This window comes from Camelus ferus, chromosome 25 (genome assembly GCF_009834535.1).
Source record: "Camelus ferus isolate YT-003-E chromosome 25, BCGSAC_Cfer_1.0, whole genome shotgun sequence".
NCBI lineage: Eukaryota > Metazoa > Chordata > Mammalia > Artiodactyla > Camelidae > Camelus > Camelus ferus.
This window is the reverse complement of record NC_045720.1, coordinates 15,570,414-15,588,598: the sequence shown is the minus strand read 5'-3', so window position 1 is coordinate 15,588,598 and position 18,185 is coordinate 15,570,414. Positions and strand designations below refer to the sequence as shown.

Genomic DNA, 18,185 nt, shown 5'->3' with positions numbered 1-18,185 from the left:
TATGGCTGCAGCCCCACACAGCTGGGGCTTCAGTCATTTGAAGACTTAACAGGGCTTGGTGTGTAAAACAGCTCTTCACCCATGTGTTTGGTGCCTGGGTTAGGATGGCTGGAACAGATAAGAGCTGACTTCCTCTTCACATGCCCTGTCCTCCTGGCCAATATGGGCTTCCTCACGGTATCATAGTCTCCAAGGAGTCTGATTTCTTCTATGGTTGTTGACTTCTCTTAGAGCAGTTGTTCTAGGAAGCTGCAAAGCTTTCTATGACCTAGTCATTGTCGCTTTTACCATACCTTATTGGTTACATAGGGCCAGACTGGATTCCTTGTGCAAGGACTACGCAGCCAGTGACAGGCAGGAAGTGTGGTTCACTGGGAGGCCATCTTTAGAGACTAGCTCCCTACTCTGTGTTTTGTGTAGGAGTTTCAGTAGCTGAACAGGTAGAAGGAAATATGGTGGGGGGAATTCTGCTGTGCTACCTAAATTCCCTCAACATAAGAAGCAGGTCAAAGTTGAAACTGCAAAATAGTTATGCTTATTTTCTGCAGCTCAGTTATTATTTACTTAGAAATATGCAAGATCAAGAATGATGAGTAATTGACTTTTATTTTTTTTAATTATAACACATTTCTTGAGAACTGAGTGTTAGTTGTTACAAAATCATTTTTAATACTAACTTTTTTCTGTTTCTCAGACTTTCCTTTTGACTTCTTGTCACTTCCACATTTCTCTGGAGAGCAACTAATACAGAGAGAGAAACAGTTAGCTAATGTTCAGGCTTTGGCTTTGACAGAATGTTTGAGTAAGTAACCTTTTGTGCTTTTCATGCCACTGTACGAATGTTGACTTGTTCAAACCTAATGCATTGTAATTTTTACACTTTTTCTTATATACTTTGTCTTTTAGATACAATATTCATTTGCAGAACTATTCTTGATAGAGGTGATGTAGAGTGGAAAAGGTCTGTCTGCAACTTCTTTCCCACTAGATTCAGAATATTCCTATTTATTTGTACATCCCTGTTAATATTTATTATATTTGTCCAAGAAAATTTTGCACTTCATTTTTAGCTGTATGTTGCAAAAGATACATAAGTTTTATTGTTCTGGTTAATATAATCGTCTTTACAAAATTTGCTTTTTTTTTTTTTTTTTTTTTGGCTGTAACAGGAGGATAGAGACTGCAAAAAGAAAATACAAGTCTAGAGAAATTAATATGTTAACTTGAACATGATTCTTATTAGACTTTAATCATAACCATCAATAATCACTAAGCACATTTCACATACTGAGTAAAGTTGGCTTTATAGATTTTTTCTTTATTCAGGAAATTAACACTTTTTATTTAAGGTTTTTCCTCTATTACTAAATGTTCACTTGGTTGTCAGTCTTAACATTTAAAAAACATCACTCAGTATCTAATATGGACTTATTTTGAGCTAATTGATACAGAAATTTCTAAGAAATTGATTCAAATTGTGAGGCCTCAGTTGTATATAGAAAAAAAGATCATTAACTAGATATATTCTAAAATGAAAACCACCATTCTTTTCTTTAAAAGCATTTTTAAAATATCTTGAATTCAGTATCTTGTTTTAGTCAATGGAAAATGGTTTTAGAATACTTGGTCTCAATTACTCGTGTAAGAATTACCTACTTTTTCAGGTGAACAGAGCCAGGGTAATTGTGTAGTCTTGAAATCCTTGAATCTTTTATTTTTTTTTTAACGATGAAAATGATATTAGCTCAAGGAAAATATAATTATAAAGGCAAATTAGTTTCAATGAAAGGTAGTGCTTGTTAACCCAAAGGAAAAAATAAATGCTGAAATAGTATTATTTTTGTGGATAAAAAACCTTATTTCACACATCAGCTAGCTTAGTATTATTTACTTCTTGACTTTGTTCTAGCCCTGCTAAATCCCCTTTAGGCCTGGATTCTTTACCATAAGCATCCTGCAGCTCTTTATAACTCACTCCCTTCAACGTCTCCCCCCTCATTCGTCTTCACCTCTCTTCCTTACCCTTCCAACCAGAAAAATTGTCAGGGAGGAAAAACAGGCAGCTCTTTGAAGCTGGTACATATGTCCTTTGGGTAAGAGGAGTAAAGCCCAGTAGGGCCATCCCTCCTGCTTGGTTGGAAGGGAAATATAACTATAATTAGATTGTTGCCTATAATTAGGTTGCTGCCTGTAGGTGTGACTGGAAGCTCTGCTAGGGGGAGGAGGAAAAGGAAGTACTAAATAAATCTGAAAATGTAGAGGGAGCAGCAGCTGAGTTGTAACACAGGCAGCAGCTGTAAGGGTGCCACAGCGCTGGGCAAAGGCAAGGGCAAGTAGGGGGCCTGAAGTTGAAGGAATCCTCACAGCTAATAGCTGCTGGAGACATCAGCTCTCGGGGTGTCCATGCACTGGCCAGTCTGCAATCTGAAGCATTAAATCTTGATTCAGATGAGTGATCCAGTTAATCCATTTGTGATGGAATTACTTGCTGAACCAATCTCTTCTGTACCCAGAGTTAATACTGAGTTGAAAATTTCAGGACAGAGATGCATCTGTTCAGATTTTACATGTCTCAAAAGACAGGAGAATGACATCAAAACAAAGTTTCCAGTGTAAGAGTATTTGAGTGTCTATTTCAATGACTTTCAAAGTGAATATAAATATAAAAATATTTAAATTGATGTAATTGATTAATTTATGTGATGAAAACTAATGTGATAGGAATAGCTTTCTTTGGGAAAAAAATGATTCAGTATCAATACAGATTATAGTCTTTTTGCCAAAAAATGAAAAGTTGTTCAAAATTTTTTTCAAAATTATCCACAAGACATGGAGTAAACGTATTCTTACTGCCCCCAACTCTTTCTCTGACTATACTGAATCAGAACAAGTGACTGGAGGAGTTTGCATGAAAATGTATTCACATTATTGAGTGCTTGGTTTTTTAAAATAACACAAAAGTCAAATAAAATTTGTTAGGGTTTAATTTTTTTAGAATAATTTATTTTCATTAATTTTATTTGTAAAAGTTATATCTAATACTATTGTTTAGAATGATACTTAAGTTTTATTATTTATGTTTTACCTGGTCTTTTGTAATTTATAAATTTTTTTACAGTTAAAAATATTAAATATCTTGTTTCACTGATTTTTAAAGAGAACTTTTAAGAATGCTGAACGATTTTTAAATTTTCTGTTTAATGTAATGCAGAACAACTACCAAAATAGCAGTATTGTGATTTTGCTTCCACTATTGTGGTTTCCCATGCCTTTTTTAAATTTATAGAACCCAGTGCAAACCTGATATGTGCTCAATCTGCTGATACTTTCAGATATTTTATACTCTATTTTTCTTTAACAAGTCCTGAATTATTACTAGCTTTTTTAGGAATAGCATTCTTTTGCTAAATTATTTTTAGACTTTAATATTTTTCTCCCAAATTGTTATCTGCCACTTGTGTTGCAAACTCATTTGTGTAGAGATGATTATTCACCTAGGTAAACCATCCTGCCCATAACCCTCTTAAACTTCATTGATTTTCTCTCTGTTGCTCAGTCATCAAGGTCAATACGAAGTCACATACTGTTCTCCAGATTGCCAATGTTGTAAAATAACTGACAGTTTTAATAAGTGTAGGTCAGGTTCATTATTTAAGTATATGTTTGGCATTAATAAAAATGGAGGGCTAATTTCTAAAGCACATTACTTATTGTGCACCTTTCAGATGAAAGCAAATTATTGATAACTTTTCGTTTTAGAATGACTCCCAGATGATGGCAAGAGAATAAAAGGCTTCACTGAAGCTTCATCTTCACTAAGAAAATGTAATTAAATCAGCACATATTACAACTCTTACTTTACCATTACTACTGTTCTTGACTGCAAAAATCATGTGTTACTTATTTTTGGTCAGAAACTAGAATGACCCTGCCAATATCCACGTTGGTGAGGTGAGATTTCACAGAGGTGTTTATCGTAAAGCTGATGTTCTGAAGTAGAACCTTTAAGACCAGGTAGTCCCTGCATTGTTTATGTACTAGCCTCACACAGTGTGATGGAATGTGCTTCAATCCTCTGTATCTAAGGGCACAGCACAGTGCTTTGCAGGCAGTACGTACTCAATTTTTGTTGCATTGAATTTGTTGTGAATTTATAGTTTACTCTTTTATCACAGAAGAAAATGTTATTTGTCCAGGAGTGTTTTAAAAATCAAGTGTTATTATACAACTGGAGTAGATGGGTATAGTTTAAAATTTCAAATGCTATTGAAAAACCTGAAATGGCAAAAAACTGCCCTACATTTTCCTCCCCATGTTTCTGTCTCTGTCCACAGGCGGCTGCTCTCAGCTCTTCTGGCTGGTTTTCCTTGACATTTCATCCAGTTTTCTAAATAATATTTGTATGCTGTTATTTCTTGATTTACCATTTTCAGGCACTATATTAACGTCAAACTATGGGAGGTAAACATTTAGCTTTACCACATCAACTTTACTTTCCTTTTCCACCCTTTACAGTGGAATCATGATTTGGATTAAACCAGTGGTTAGTTTTTTTTTTTTTAAATTAAGGTATAGTCCATTTACAATGTTGTGTTAAGCTTTAATATTTCTTCCTTTCCCTTCCCTTCCTTTTCCTCTCCCCTCCCCTCCTCACCCCTTCCCTTCCCTTCCCCTCCCCTTCTCTTCCCTTCCCCACTGTCATCTTATCTTCCAGAATTTGTTGAAAACTCATTATCTATCTATTCTTCTTTTGTTATCCTTTTTTATTCCTCTGTTGCAATTTTAGGTTTGGGGAAGGAGAAGAAATAGATGGAAATGGCCAAGCCACCACATTTAACTGAAAGTCTTACAGGTTTTATTTTCACATAAACACCAACATAAGGCCAGTCTTAATACTCCACAATATATTTCTGAAAACTTTTGTAAATTCATCTTTGCTGTTTATCACCTTTTAGAATTAATAAATTATTTATGTTTATGTCACATAACTGGAAATTCTACTGTTACCTTCAAATAGGATTAAAATGAAAATAGTCCTACACAGGAATGTTGATTTGCTGGAGAAATTCATTTGTTTTACTTTTGAAAATATGTCCCATAAAAGACTAGTAGATGAGCTCTAGAGAGGCTTTAAAAATAACAGTTCTAGTGTTAATCATATTGATTTGTTGTCTTAACAGAAAGGAGAAAGTTGGCCAAGCAGCCTGAAGTCTTTTCTGTTGATGAACTCAAAAGTCTGTTAACACTCAAACGGAAATGCTTTTTAGATAATTTTGATGCTATTGTTCCTAAAACAATTCTAATGAAGACAGACAAAACCTCAGGCAACACCTCCAGTATGTCAAATGGTAAGTTTTTTGTTGCTTTGAATATTCTTTATTTGTGTGTAGCATTTGACATTTATTATTAAAACTATTATTTACTTTTTAAAAAGCTTTATTATTTTTTTCTTTCTCTCTTTCTTTTTGCCTTTTTTGGAAGGAGGTAATTAAGTTTTTGTTTGTTTGTTTAAATGGAGGTACTGGGGATTGAATACAAGACCTTGTACATGCTAAGCATGTGCTCTACCATTGAGCTTTACCCTCCCTGCCCCCGACCTTCCTCAGTTCAAATTGTTTTCTTTTATACCCATTCTCTATATTTTTTCTTCAAATTATTTCTGATATTTTAAATCGCATACTATGTATGTGATTATTTATTTGCTATTTGTCTTCTCTGTAAACTATATTCCCTGATATCCCTGAGCCGAGCACACCTGCCACACAGGAATAGATTACCCCCCCTCAAATATTTGTTGAACAAATGAAAGAAACCCTGAAGATTTTTTAGAATCTGAACTGAAATTTGATAGCTTGTGCATTTGAACATGACTAAGAATGACATTGTGATTTTTAATATCCTTTGAGTAAATACAGTTGCCACTCAGTATCTGTGGGGGGTTGCTGGAACCAGTTGAAATCCGAAATACCAAATCTGCGGATACTCAAGTCCCTTACATAAAGTAGCATGGTATTTGCATATAATCCGTGTACATCCTCATATATACTTTAAATCATCTCTAGGTTACTTACAGTAATTTTAACACAATGTAAATATAGTTATAAATACAATGTAAATGCTATGTAAATAGTTGCCAGTGCACACAAAATTCAAGTTTTGCTTTTTGGTACTTTCTAGAATTCTTTTTCGCCTTAAATATTTTTGATCCATGGTTGCTTGAATCTATGGATGCAGAACCTGCGGATACTGAGGGCCAACTATATGCCTGTATGCAAATTACACAGCAAGTGAAGTAGCAAGGTTAATTATATTTCATATTCTGATCCATTATTTGCAACCATGCACATTAGGAGTTATTAGCAATTGTTAGGGTTACTGATCTGCTGGTGATTATTCATTTTTTTTTTTTGTAAAAACTGCAGCATATATAACAAATGAAGGTCAGTATACCATTTTATTTAATCATGGCCACAGCATTGCTAAAGACTTTCATAATGCCAAATGTGACATATGAACTCAAAATACAGTATCCTTTACCTGGGACTGTTAGGTCACATAAACACTGCATAAGAGGCTTTTCTAGGCAATTCTGTAATTAGAGCACAATTTCACTATTTCAGACATTTGAATAAGAATCTTCTAGTATATGTTTATAATTCTTGCCTCAGTGAAAAGAATCAATTATAACCTTTTTTTGTGATTCATTCATATTTAGGTATGTAAGACTATACTGGCCTGTACTCATTACCCACATATCGTTATCTGAAACACTACTTCTGTTTTGTTTGCTGTGATTTGTGATTTTGTAGGGCACTTTTGAGTCCTTACTTCCCTACTGTATCACTTCCATTTCTTTGTTTCTCCTGTTAAGTTAAAACACTTTAAACAATAAAGCAGTGTGCTTGGTTTCTCAGAGTCCATTCTGTGCTCTTTGGTTGTCAGCATGGCCCAGTGTCCAGCTTGCCGCATGAATGAAATACCATGTTTTATTTTACTTAAGAATTCTGTTGTTATTCCCCAAAAGATATGGCACATGTGAATGTTTGTCTATCCATTCCTTAATATTCAGCCTGTCATTTATATTTATGTAGATTGTGTAGTCAAAGTTAGTAATTAATCATATTGTAATATTCAGGAATGACTCGTGTTTGCTTTGACTTAATGTGGCTTGTATTCTTTTGTAAACACAGCCTGTAACTATTCAGAACTGCTAATGATTTTTTTCTTTATACTTTTCTTGAATAGTCATGCCAACATTAGAAAGCCAGATTATTTCATTATAAAGCTCATTATTCTATAAAACAGGCAGTATTTTACACCCTAATTAAGAAATGGGAAGTGCTGTATTTGGATGGTGTTTGATGGGGGCGTTCCAAATATAGGCATTAAAAATCTTTTAAACTATTCAAAGATAAATAGTCTAATAAGGGAAAATAATGTGCAATTGGCTTGTTTTCATTTATGATTAATTTTTTTTTTCTGAACATTTCTTTACCAAATCATTACCACTGTGTAAGACTGCAAAGTTTGAAATGGGTATTTTTGTCAGGGTTGATGTTTAGTCAAAGAGCTAATGTCCAGTAATTTTCAGTCAGTTTATTAGAACAGTGTGTTACAGTTCAAAATAATTTAAAATGCCAGTTAGTCTTAGAATCCAGAAAGTAGTACAGTTAGTAATTTTACCTGTGTTGGGACAGTTTGGATGTACTCCTAATTTATAATGAGAATGGAAGATGTCCGTCCCTTTATGGTTTTGATGAGAATTGCAGTGTTATCAACAATCTCAATGTTAGTTCATTGCAGCTTACTGGCTGGAAAGATAAGCGCACCCTCACATGTAATATTTTATTAGTAGTAAAATAACATTTAATGTTAGTGATTTACTTGAAAATATGTATAGTAAGGCACCTAACATTAATAGAAAAGTGAGAATTTTTTCTGAAGTAACCTTTACTTGCGAACGTAAGTTATTTATACTGTTGTACTTTTGAGAATGAGATAATCTCTTTTAAAGATATGAATTTCTCTGGATACTGGCGCTAATTCCTCTTTGTAGCATGGAGATCACATTGTATTTCCAATGTATTCTCCACAGAGTTGTCTCCTTTTCATTTCAAATGAATTTCACAAAAAATAACAAAGTTATACTTTAATTCTGTGTGAGTCCTCACAGTGTTAAACTATCTTCTGAATTCTCATCACTTTTATTATGAGGAGATAATAAAATAAATAAAGCTTAATACTGTTTCTTTTTTTCATTTCCAAAGCACTTTTCTATGGTATTGTACACAGTTCAGGCCATCAGAGATACCCTTAATAAATGCCTGAGGTAAATATGGTACAATTAGTCTAACTTGCCTTTATACACACGCACGTATGCGTTCACACAAACACGGATGAAATGTATGTATGTAGCCATACATGTGTACACTTTTAATATAGCAATATCCAGTATGTTAATAATTTTCAGTACATATATGTATTTCTTTCTTCTCAGACACCAGTTCAGTAGAAGCTATTTCTTCAAGTCTAGTGGAAACCAATCCTCTGGAGTGGCCAGAAAGGCATGTTCTTCAAAATTTGGAGACTTTTGAAAAAGCTAAACAGAAAATGAGGTAATATTTAAATAGCTCAGTATTTTTTAATGAACTTCTTTTCCTTAATCTTTATATTGTGTTTATGAGATACTAATAGTTTATGGTTTTATTGTAAAAGAAATACATGCTTATTACAGATACATAATACATACATACATACATACATACATACATACATTACAGAGTAGTGTGTCCAGGAAATACTCTTTTTTCCCCTACCTTCTGCTTGTACTTTCTAAGTGTATATAATCACAGCTAGCATTTTAGTGGATGGCTTTCCAGATTATCTTTCATAGACATACACAAATGTATGACTATGCAAGAGAAATCTAAACAATATAGGAATATGTAAAATGGAGTAAAAATACTTCTCTCCTTCGAGTCACTTTAAACTCTTCTTGTTTTATATTCTTGTTCCTTCACTCACCACTGAAATAAGGGGGCTTTATTCCAGGGGCTTCACTGACAGTGGGAGAGGCACACAGTTCTGTATCTTCAGAGAGCAGTTCTTCTGTTTTTAACTTGGAGGTAAAAGCACCAGGATAAGATGTGGTGGGGGAGGGTGGTACTTGAATAGCTGTAGAGTTCTGAAAATGCATCACCTGATTTCTGCCTGTTGCCAGTCTTTGAACCCACATTTAGAGTCCCTGTCTGGCTTTGTGGGATGGGAAGAAGGAGACAGAGTCTACCTTTTTTGTAGGTTTCTCTCTGATTCTTGTTGAGGCTCTTGTTCTAGTTTATCCCTTCTTGAAATTCATTGAACTCTTTGGTCCACTGTTTTTCCTTCTTCCTTTTCTCAACCCTATTATGAACTTAATGTCCAGTACTTCAATACTGTGATTTTAATTTGTTTGCATGGAGAGGTTAATGTGTATGTTTAACCCACCATCTTGAACTAGAAGCTTGTTTGTCATTTAAGTCTAGCCCAAATATCACCTTTCTCTCAAGACTTTCATAACGGCTGCAGCTAAATGTTATCTTCCTTGTTTAAGTGCCCAAAGACTGTGTTATTACTTCTTTCATGAAACTTATCTTATTGTACCTTTCTGCCTCATTCTACATTGGTGTATTTATCTCTTTTCAGTCTCCTCACCTCCTTTCTCCTACTTCAAGTCCTCTCTCTACACAATTGCGAGCAGTGATTATGTGTCTGTAAATTATCATCAGTGAACTCTTTTAGTACCTCACAATGATAATTACAAAGTAAATGCTCAATAAGTACTTGTGGACACATCAAAATATGGGGAGACATTGGATTATTGGTTGAAGACAAGAGTTATGTTGCATATTTTTATAATTTGTTTTGTGTTAGAACAAGTTTTATTGGCGAATAAAGAACCATTATATAGTGAAATTCAGAAGCCATAAGAATTTGGTTTGAGACAAACTGTCACCTGTTGTATGATTTTGTTGCCTCATCTTTAAGAGGGGGTTAAGAATCCCAGTTCTACTTCAGAGTTGTGAAAATTTAATGAGATAATGGATGAAAAAAATATTTTGTAATCTTGAAACGATCAAACAAAATGAAGTGTTGTGGGCGTTCTGTTTTTAACCTAAGACATATCTTGGTAGTGTAATTTGTCACAAACTGGGCTTTTAAGCTGCTTTTATATACTTGTGTCGTGAATTCTATATAAGTACAAATTATACATTTCCCCTTTGCATCTAGCCTATAAAACGATTGAGAGTAATATTCATTAAGATTTTGTGAGTTATTATTAGAGAACAGCTAGATAGAAATTAAACTCATAAGGTATTTCCTGCCCTCCTGGAGTATAGAGTTCAGAGAAAATATTTGAGTGTTTTCTTGTTTGACTATTTTTATTAGATTTATATCTTCAATTTAAAAATAAAGGGAATAGATAGGGAACTATATTCAATATCTTGTAATAACCTTTAATGAAAAAGAATATGAAAACAAATATATGTATATATATGTATGACTGGGATATTATGTTGTACACCAGAAATTGACACATTGTAACTGACTATATTTCAATTTAAAAAAAGAGAGAGAGAAAATAAAAATAAAAGGAATAGAAAGAGGAAAGGGGCACTGCCAGTACATTATTGATTTTTAATAGATAGAAATATAATTCTAAAACAATAGTGTCAACATTTTAATTATATAATTATCAGTAAAAATGCTTGGTTTGGGTGATTAAATAATCAGGAAATAGTTGAATTAATGTAAAGTCAGGAAATTAATGATCTATACAGATACTGAAAGATTTTATTTATCCTTTGATGACAGGGCAGTAGCATGATCTGTGATTCAGTGCTTGATAAAACCTTTAGCTTTTTCTGAAACTAAAGTATTTTCCATTTCCTATTTTATAAAACTTTCTGTGAGCTTTTTGGGTTCATCGAGTGACAGAGGAGAGCTGGTACCTAATCCAGAGTCCATCCACTTCTGACTCTTATTTTAAACATCTTGTCACTCTGGTCACTCTATGATGCAGACAGTCGTGTGTTAGTATCTTTATCTGCAAAGTAGAAGTAACAATAGTTTTTTAGGCTTGGTATGATTTTCACGTTACCAAGTTCTTATTTTCAAGTGTTAACTTCATTTTGAGATAACACCTCTTCTGTCTTTTTCAAGGAAATTTGTGAGGATTAAGAATATATTGTTTGTAAAGTAGTTTGAAAAGTATAAAGTCCTACGTGTATTTCAGGTATAATAATGGTCCAGTACTTAGTCATAATGTCATAGTCATGGCTAGAAGAGACCTTGGAGGAATTCCTGATTACCATCTTGGTTCATTATTGTGCTTCAAGTAAATCTTTCAAGTTCATAGAAAATTGGAACATTCAGTCTCTGCTCTCAAAATTTATAATATTGTGGGGTTTCAGAACATACAAGAGAGTTTAGATTTAAATTTTATTGAATTGATAACTTCATGCTATTAAATAATTAATCATGCCATTATTTATAAAGAACATGATTATGTTTATTTTAGTTAAATAGTGGCATTGTTGACATGGTAACTGCAAGTTTCACTGTGACCTGCCGATTTTTCAAAATACACTTAGATGCTATAAAGATTTTACTTTATTTACTTTCCTAAATGTGTAGTTCTTCAATTTTCTTTGTGTATCTTTCTCATTTCTGCTTATAGCTGCTTTTTCTGACTATGGTAAATTCTAATCCACTTCTAATAAATCTGTGTAATATTATTTTCCCAGAACTGGCTCATTACCTCGTTCATCTGAACAGTTGCTGGGCCACAAGGAGGGTCCGCGGGATTCAGTCACGTTATTGGATGCTAAAGAATTGCTGAAATTCTTTACTTCAGATGGATTACCAGTTGGAGATCTTCAACCTTTACAGATTCAAAAGGGGTAAGTTATAAACTTACAATTTCCAATTAATTTTTTTAAAGAATCATTTTAAAAACACATCGCATCTCATTTCTCCAATTAGTTGATGCCCTGTGCTGCTTAGGCAAAATCTACAGCTTTGATCCCAGTGTTTGTCAGTTGGCTTTAATCCTCACATTTTACCTTGGCATTGGCCAAATGTCCTACTGTTTTATAGTTCTGAATGTAAGGGAAACAGGAGTAATAAATGCAGCCTCAGCGTATTTCCTATAAAAGTCAGCTTCTACTTTGTATACAGATGGCAATACTTTTTAAGAAAAAATTACAATTTGACTTGCAAACATTTTTAAAAGAATATTTGCAAGTCAAATTATATCTCTTTTCTGAATTACTCTCTAGTTTTGATTTTGCCACTGCTTGTCATAACATTGTCAGTTATGCCTAGTAGCAAAAAGGACAGCCTTTCAACTGAAGAGAATGGGAATGAAAATGCTTTCGAAACCATAACATCACCAAGTAAGAACTTGTGTCCACATGAATGATTTACAACTAATTTGACTTCCAAGACAACTTGCATAAGTTACTAGTTAATAAATTTTGGGTATCATTGAACTTGAGTTAATTAATTACAGGTAAAATTGTGACATCAAATACTTGGGAGACTTGAATAATTTGTTTACTGTCCAAATTTCTTTTTAATTGTTAATTCATTATTTTGAAGACCTTCTAAAAGATCTTAAAAAATTAGATCATTTTGATGATTTTACAAAGCTTATTTTGGCAGATATTGAATTTAAGGGTAAGTTTTGGAAAGGATTTATTTGAAGGCAGTTATGTCTGAAAAGTAATGTTAGAGCCTGTTGCCTTCATGTTCCTGTGCACGTTCACTAGAGAGAGATAGGAAACAACTGAAAATGTGAGATTTTTAGTAACTCTGAGTCTTAATGACTTCATGATCTTAATGACATAAAAATTGTGAGATTTTAGAGTAATTTTCCTTTTCTCATAGCTTTGAGAGATTGATAATCTTTTTTGTGGGAATCGAGAAAGGACTATATACACATTTTCATCTATTTAGTTATTGTATTACTGCCCTTCCAAATCATTAAGCATGAACTGGCAGAGTCAGATGGGTTTGCCAAAACTGAATTGTGAAGGTTGTACTTTTTTTGACCACAATGTCTTTGTAGCTGCAGTGTCATAGTGGAGATATAATTAATTCTTTCTGTAGTTTACCAGTGATTTATTTAGGAAAATTTGATATAATTCCGTGGTGTAAGTAAAGAACTGCGTCATTATCAAATATATCTTTTATTAACATTGAGGTTGAGGGATGAGCTTTCACATCAATGAACCAAGAACCTGTGGACTTTTATTAAATGTCTGTCCATGCAAGGAACCACCCAAAATGCAATATTAAGTAGAATTTTAAAACAATTACAATCAATTACAATGTGTCTATCTCTGCTGTACAGCGCAATATTCCAGGCATGCATATACATACATTATTCATTTTCACATTCAAAATGCAGTATTAAATTAAACAAAATACAGGCATGACTCCCATGTATATGCCAAAGAAATGTTAAATTTTGACAAAATATATACTTACTAAAATGTTTCCTTCAGAAACAATAAGGTGTGTGTAAAATTAAACAAAAATAAGTAAAATTGCTGAGAGAGATTAAAAGAAAAAAAGGAAGACAACATGGTAAAAGAAAGAAGTGAAATGCTAGGTACCTAAGTAGTTCTATGTTACAAAAGTATTCACTTTAATAGTCAGTCATTAAAATACTGGGATCATTGCAATTTATTAATGTTACTTTATAGGGAACACTGTAAATGGATGCATTAGAATATAAATTGTGCTTTTTAGGATTCATTAATTTTCATATGTCTTACATTTTAATGTAATCATTTCAAATGCTTATCATAGTACTCTAGATAATTTTCAGTGGCATGATGAACAGTTTTCATTACTAAAACCATAGGAGGGGAAATGTGACAGCAAATTTATTCTTGGTACTCTACTATCTACTTACTTTTCTATATACTATTTGTAAGTCTTCTGAATTCAAGCCCTTGGTATTTCATCCTGCCTATTAACTGTGCAAAGACCACTGTTACATAATTCTCCCATTCCCATCTAACGTGTGCTGAGCTTAGGGAACATGATTCAGTTCATTAGAACAGTGCCTCTCAACTCAGGCAGAAAAAGAGGGCACTTATTAGAGTAACTCTGAGAGCTTAACCTAATTGCAAGGACCTTCTTCTCCCCAAGATTTTGATGTACCCCTGTAGGTCCGGGTGTGGAGGGTAGAGCATGAATATTTTATGTAAGTTCACCACATGACTAGTTCTGACATACCTGCTGATTGAAAACCTACTTCAGAAGAAGAACTGAAGTCAGCAGTTAGTCTTCACATCCTATGATATCTAAAAGGTCACCGACTCTTAAAGTAGGTTTCAAGATGACTACATTCCCAGGCAGAGGAAAATCTGGATCCCCCAAGTGGTGCAGTAGGAAGTAAATACTTTTGTTACTAAAGATTCGAGTTTGACTTTAATTATTCCCCTGCTAAAGAGAATTTAACTAAATGCATAAACATTTCACTACACTAAGAAAAAAAAAGTCCTTCAGGAATAATGCTGTTCTTGAATTTCCACTACAAAGCATGTTATATTCTTGATTTATCCATTTCTCAGAATAATTTTATGAAATAAATAACATCATAACTTCAGAATCTTGAAGCACAGAACATGTAAGTGACAAAACCCATAGTCTTAACCTTACTTGATTTCCTTCTTATGCTTTCTGATGTAATTGAGTTTTTACCCCTTTTGAGATCCACTTATAGAGAAGGAAATCAGATTGCCTTCTTTGGACGGTTTCTTGAACTTTCTCTTTGTCACTAAGTAAACTTTAAATACAAATGAAAAACTTTTTGTTTCAGGGAAAAGACTTTTGTTCTGACACCAGAACTTAGTCCTCGGAAACTTCAGGGTTTACCTTTTGAAAAAGCCTCTGTGTGTCATTATCATGGAATTGAGTAAGTTTTTTATTTTCACTGTACTCTTCTGTGTGTTGTTGACGTAGCTTATCTTATGCTGTAAATTGAGACAGAGAGCCAGAGAAAAAGTATGTCAAAAAACCTCAAAAAACAAAGCAGCAGTACATACACAAATAATTTTATTATAAAACTAATGTAAGTACAATGTGAGGCTGGACCTAAATAGAAATTCCAAGAAAAAGGCAAGAATATATATGAATTTGATCTGATAGAAGAAGAATTTCAATAAGGGAGAAAAATAAGAATGTTTATTTAGATAGTAGTAAGAACATTGATTAAATATTCACATAAAATAAATCTGTTTGAAATGATTCTTACTTCACACCAAGTATCAAAAAAAAAAAAATCCCTGGTGTATTAAGAATTAAAAGTGAGAAACTGAAAGGAAAGAACTAGCATAAAATGTAGGGGAAAGGGGAAAGTCTATTGTACTAGAAGAAGAAACCAAAAAAGAAAAGAATGATAGATTTGTCCTCATTTTAAGACAGCATTGTCAATCATCAACAGAAACAAGACTAAAAGTAAGGATTAAGCTGAGGAAGATATTTTTTAACATGAATGAGAAGGTAAATTTTATTTGTAATTATGGAATGCTTACAAATCAATAAGAAAATAGGATAAATGCCCCTACGGAAGAGTTGGCGGCATCTTAAACCCTTTGTCTTAAACCCTTTGTTTATCTAGCAGGAAATACATATTGCCATTACACATGAGCAGTTGGTTTCTTCACCAGTCAGCTTTTTGAATATACATTAAGAATGTAAATCGAAACAACAGTAAGGATCCTTTTCACGCATAAAATCGTGTTGGTGGTAAAGGGACATGAGTAAGCTAACTTGGAGGATAAACTGTTACAGCCTGTCTGGGGGAGCTGCTCAGTATTTTACCAAAAGCTATGCAAATGTTTGTAATATCAGATTGATTAACTTCACTTAATGATAAAATTATTATGGAAGGGTATTTTTCACAGTGTCATTTAAAATAAGAAACTTTAGAAATAACATCTAAGTGTAGGGACTTGGTTAAATAAATTTCAGTACATCCATAAAATAAAATTCTGTGCAGCCACCAGAATGGCTAAAATTAAAGACTGATAAATATGGACAAGGATAGAGGACAATCAGGACTCTTAGACAATGTTGGTGGGAGTATCAAATATGTCCACTTCAGAAAAGGATCTGGCAGGCTCTTATAAAACGAAACAATTCAGACCTTATGGCTTAGCAGTTCCAATACTAGACATTTTCCTAAGAGAAATGAAAACATAATACCACAAATAGACTTGTAAAAGAATGTACAGAGCAGGCTTTTTTTGTAATAACCCTAGGCTGGAAATAGCCTGAGGTGTACCTCAGTAGAACAGATAAATAAACAAGTGTATGTATACAAAGCAATACTACTCAGTAATAACAAGGAGCAACAGTATATTTCTGAGTGTGAAAAAAATAGGTGAAATAAGAATTTGAGGACTTTAAAAACTAAGACCCCCATAAGCAAATAAACAAATCTAGCCGTGACTACATTTTCTTACACTGGAGCCATTGAGATCAGGGTGAGGTGCAGGAGGTGAGTGAAGTGAATCCAGAAACATGCTTTTATCAAGACTTGGGTACATAGTGTGAGGCCCTATTCATAATAAACATAGATTGTTTCTACTCGAAAAAAATTCAGGTGAAATTTTAAAGTCAGTATGAACCTGCAAAGAAAGTTCTCTCTTTCGTTGCTGTGAGCCTTGGGAATCCTCGAGCTCATCCTCTCCTTGGACAGAAGGAATATTTGGAAGAATACATGAACTGCTCAAGTGCAAAGCAGTGTCTTAAGGCAAAATGAAATCTATCCACTGTTGGCTTGTTTGTTTTCCACTTATCTATCCTGTCCTGGAGTGTAAGATACCATTGATTGTAAGATGCACTGTTTTCCTTAACAGCAAATGAAACTCTGCTGTCAAACTGTGACAATCAGTTGGCCACACCAGCCTCTTGTTGTTTCGAAATTTCTTTCATCTATGCCAAGAGATGTGGCAGTTTTTCTCGCCTTCATCGATGTTGCTTGGTGTGTGCTAGGCAGTCTCTTGCATATTTTGTAGTTACAGGACGAATAGCTTCATCTTCTTATGGGTATTTTTCTTTCTTTGGGCACATAAAGCATTTGGTTCTTGTTTTGCAAGAAAATACGGAAGTGTAGTCATTTTCCCAGAAGTGAATACTTACTTCACCATTATCAAATATGTACCCTGCTAATCTGCTTCTGTTCCTTTCTTATTTGCAAAGTCACTTTTTGTTTCAATGCCAAATCACAGGAAAATCATTTTGAATACATTTTAAATGGCAATTAAAGTCACCATGCATGGTGCACATAATTCAGTCGAAGACATGACGCTTTGAACAACTGTGATCGAGAGATGTTAAACTGGAACAGAAAAATCTGCATCTTAGACTCAAAATCGTAGAGTAGAAAAAAATATGCATCTGAAGTCAAACTATGGATTGTTTTGCTCTCAAGAATTTCCTGTAGGCTAATCAGGGATTACATTTCCGCTTGCCTAGAACCTTTCCTTATCGTTTATGGTTCTTAATTGTATTCTGGATTCTATCAATTGCCCAAGATAGAAATAGGACTCAGTTGTAATCCTTATGGTTGCTGCTGATCTTTAATGAAATATGTTTTGTTAAGCAACAGACTAGAGAAATGATGTTAGACAGAGAACTGAGAGACTTAGGTTCTAGTCACTGTTCTGCCATCAGTTAACATTCTGGCTTAGGAGCTCAAGTTTTCTCCTCTGTAATTTAACTGTTGGGTTCTATCAGAGGTTTATCCATCCTAGCTACACTTTAGAATCACTAGGTAGCTTTTTAAAAAAATGTCCAAGACTGAGTGTAACCCTAGACCCATTAAATCAGAAACTCTGGGCATGTAGGCCAAACATCAGCATTTTGTAAAAACTCTTCGGGTGGTTCTAATGTTCAGCCCTGGGTTGACTCGAGTGAAGATGATCCTTACACTTACACTTTACATGAGAGATAGTATATGAAATTGGTTAAAGTCAGACTCTGAAGTCAGCAGCCAGGGTCTGAATCCTGGCTGTGCCGTGCATCATCAGCATACCGTGAGACTGCCTGTGGTAGAAAAGAAAACTGCTGATGATGGCAGCATGCTTTTACTGACTGCTTTGCTTGCGTGTTCCAGGCACTGATTC

General features: G+C 33.9%; 1 protein-coding gene across 2 annotated transcripts in view; it reads left to right on the top strand.

Moving 5' to 3' along the window:
- Positions 1 to 18,185, top strand: part of MTBP (MDM2 binding protein) — a 57,916-nt gene that overhangs the window by 30,965 nt on the left and 8,766 nt on the right. The window contains exons 13-17 of one of the 2 annotated variants that reach the window (XM_006186482.3): positions 695 to 802; positions 5,181 to 5,348; positions 8,498 to 8,615; positions 11,784 to 11,939; positions 14,873 to 14,968. In XM_006186482.3, coding sequence (XP_006186544.1) covers positions 695 to 802; positions 5,181 to 5,348; positions 8,498 to 8,615; positions 11,784 to 11,939; positions 14,873 to 14,968 — 646 coding nt within the window. The remainder of the gene's footprint in view (positions 1 to 694; positions 803 to 5,180; positions 5,349 to 8,497; positions 8,616 to 11,783; positions 11,940 to 14,872; positions 14,969 to 18,185) is intronic. The other variant, XM_032467717.1, reaches the window with a different exon arrangement.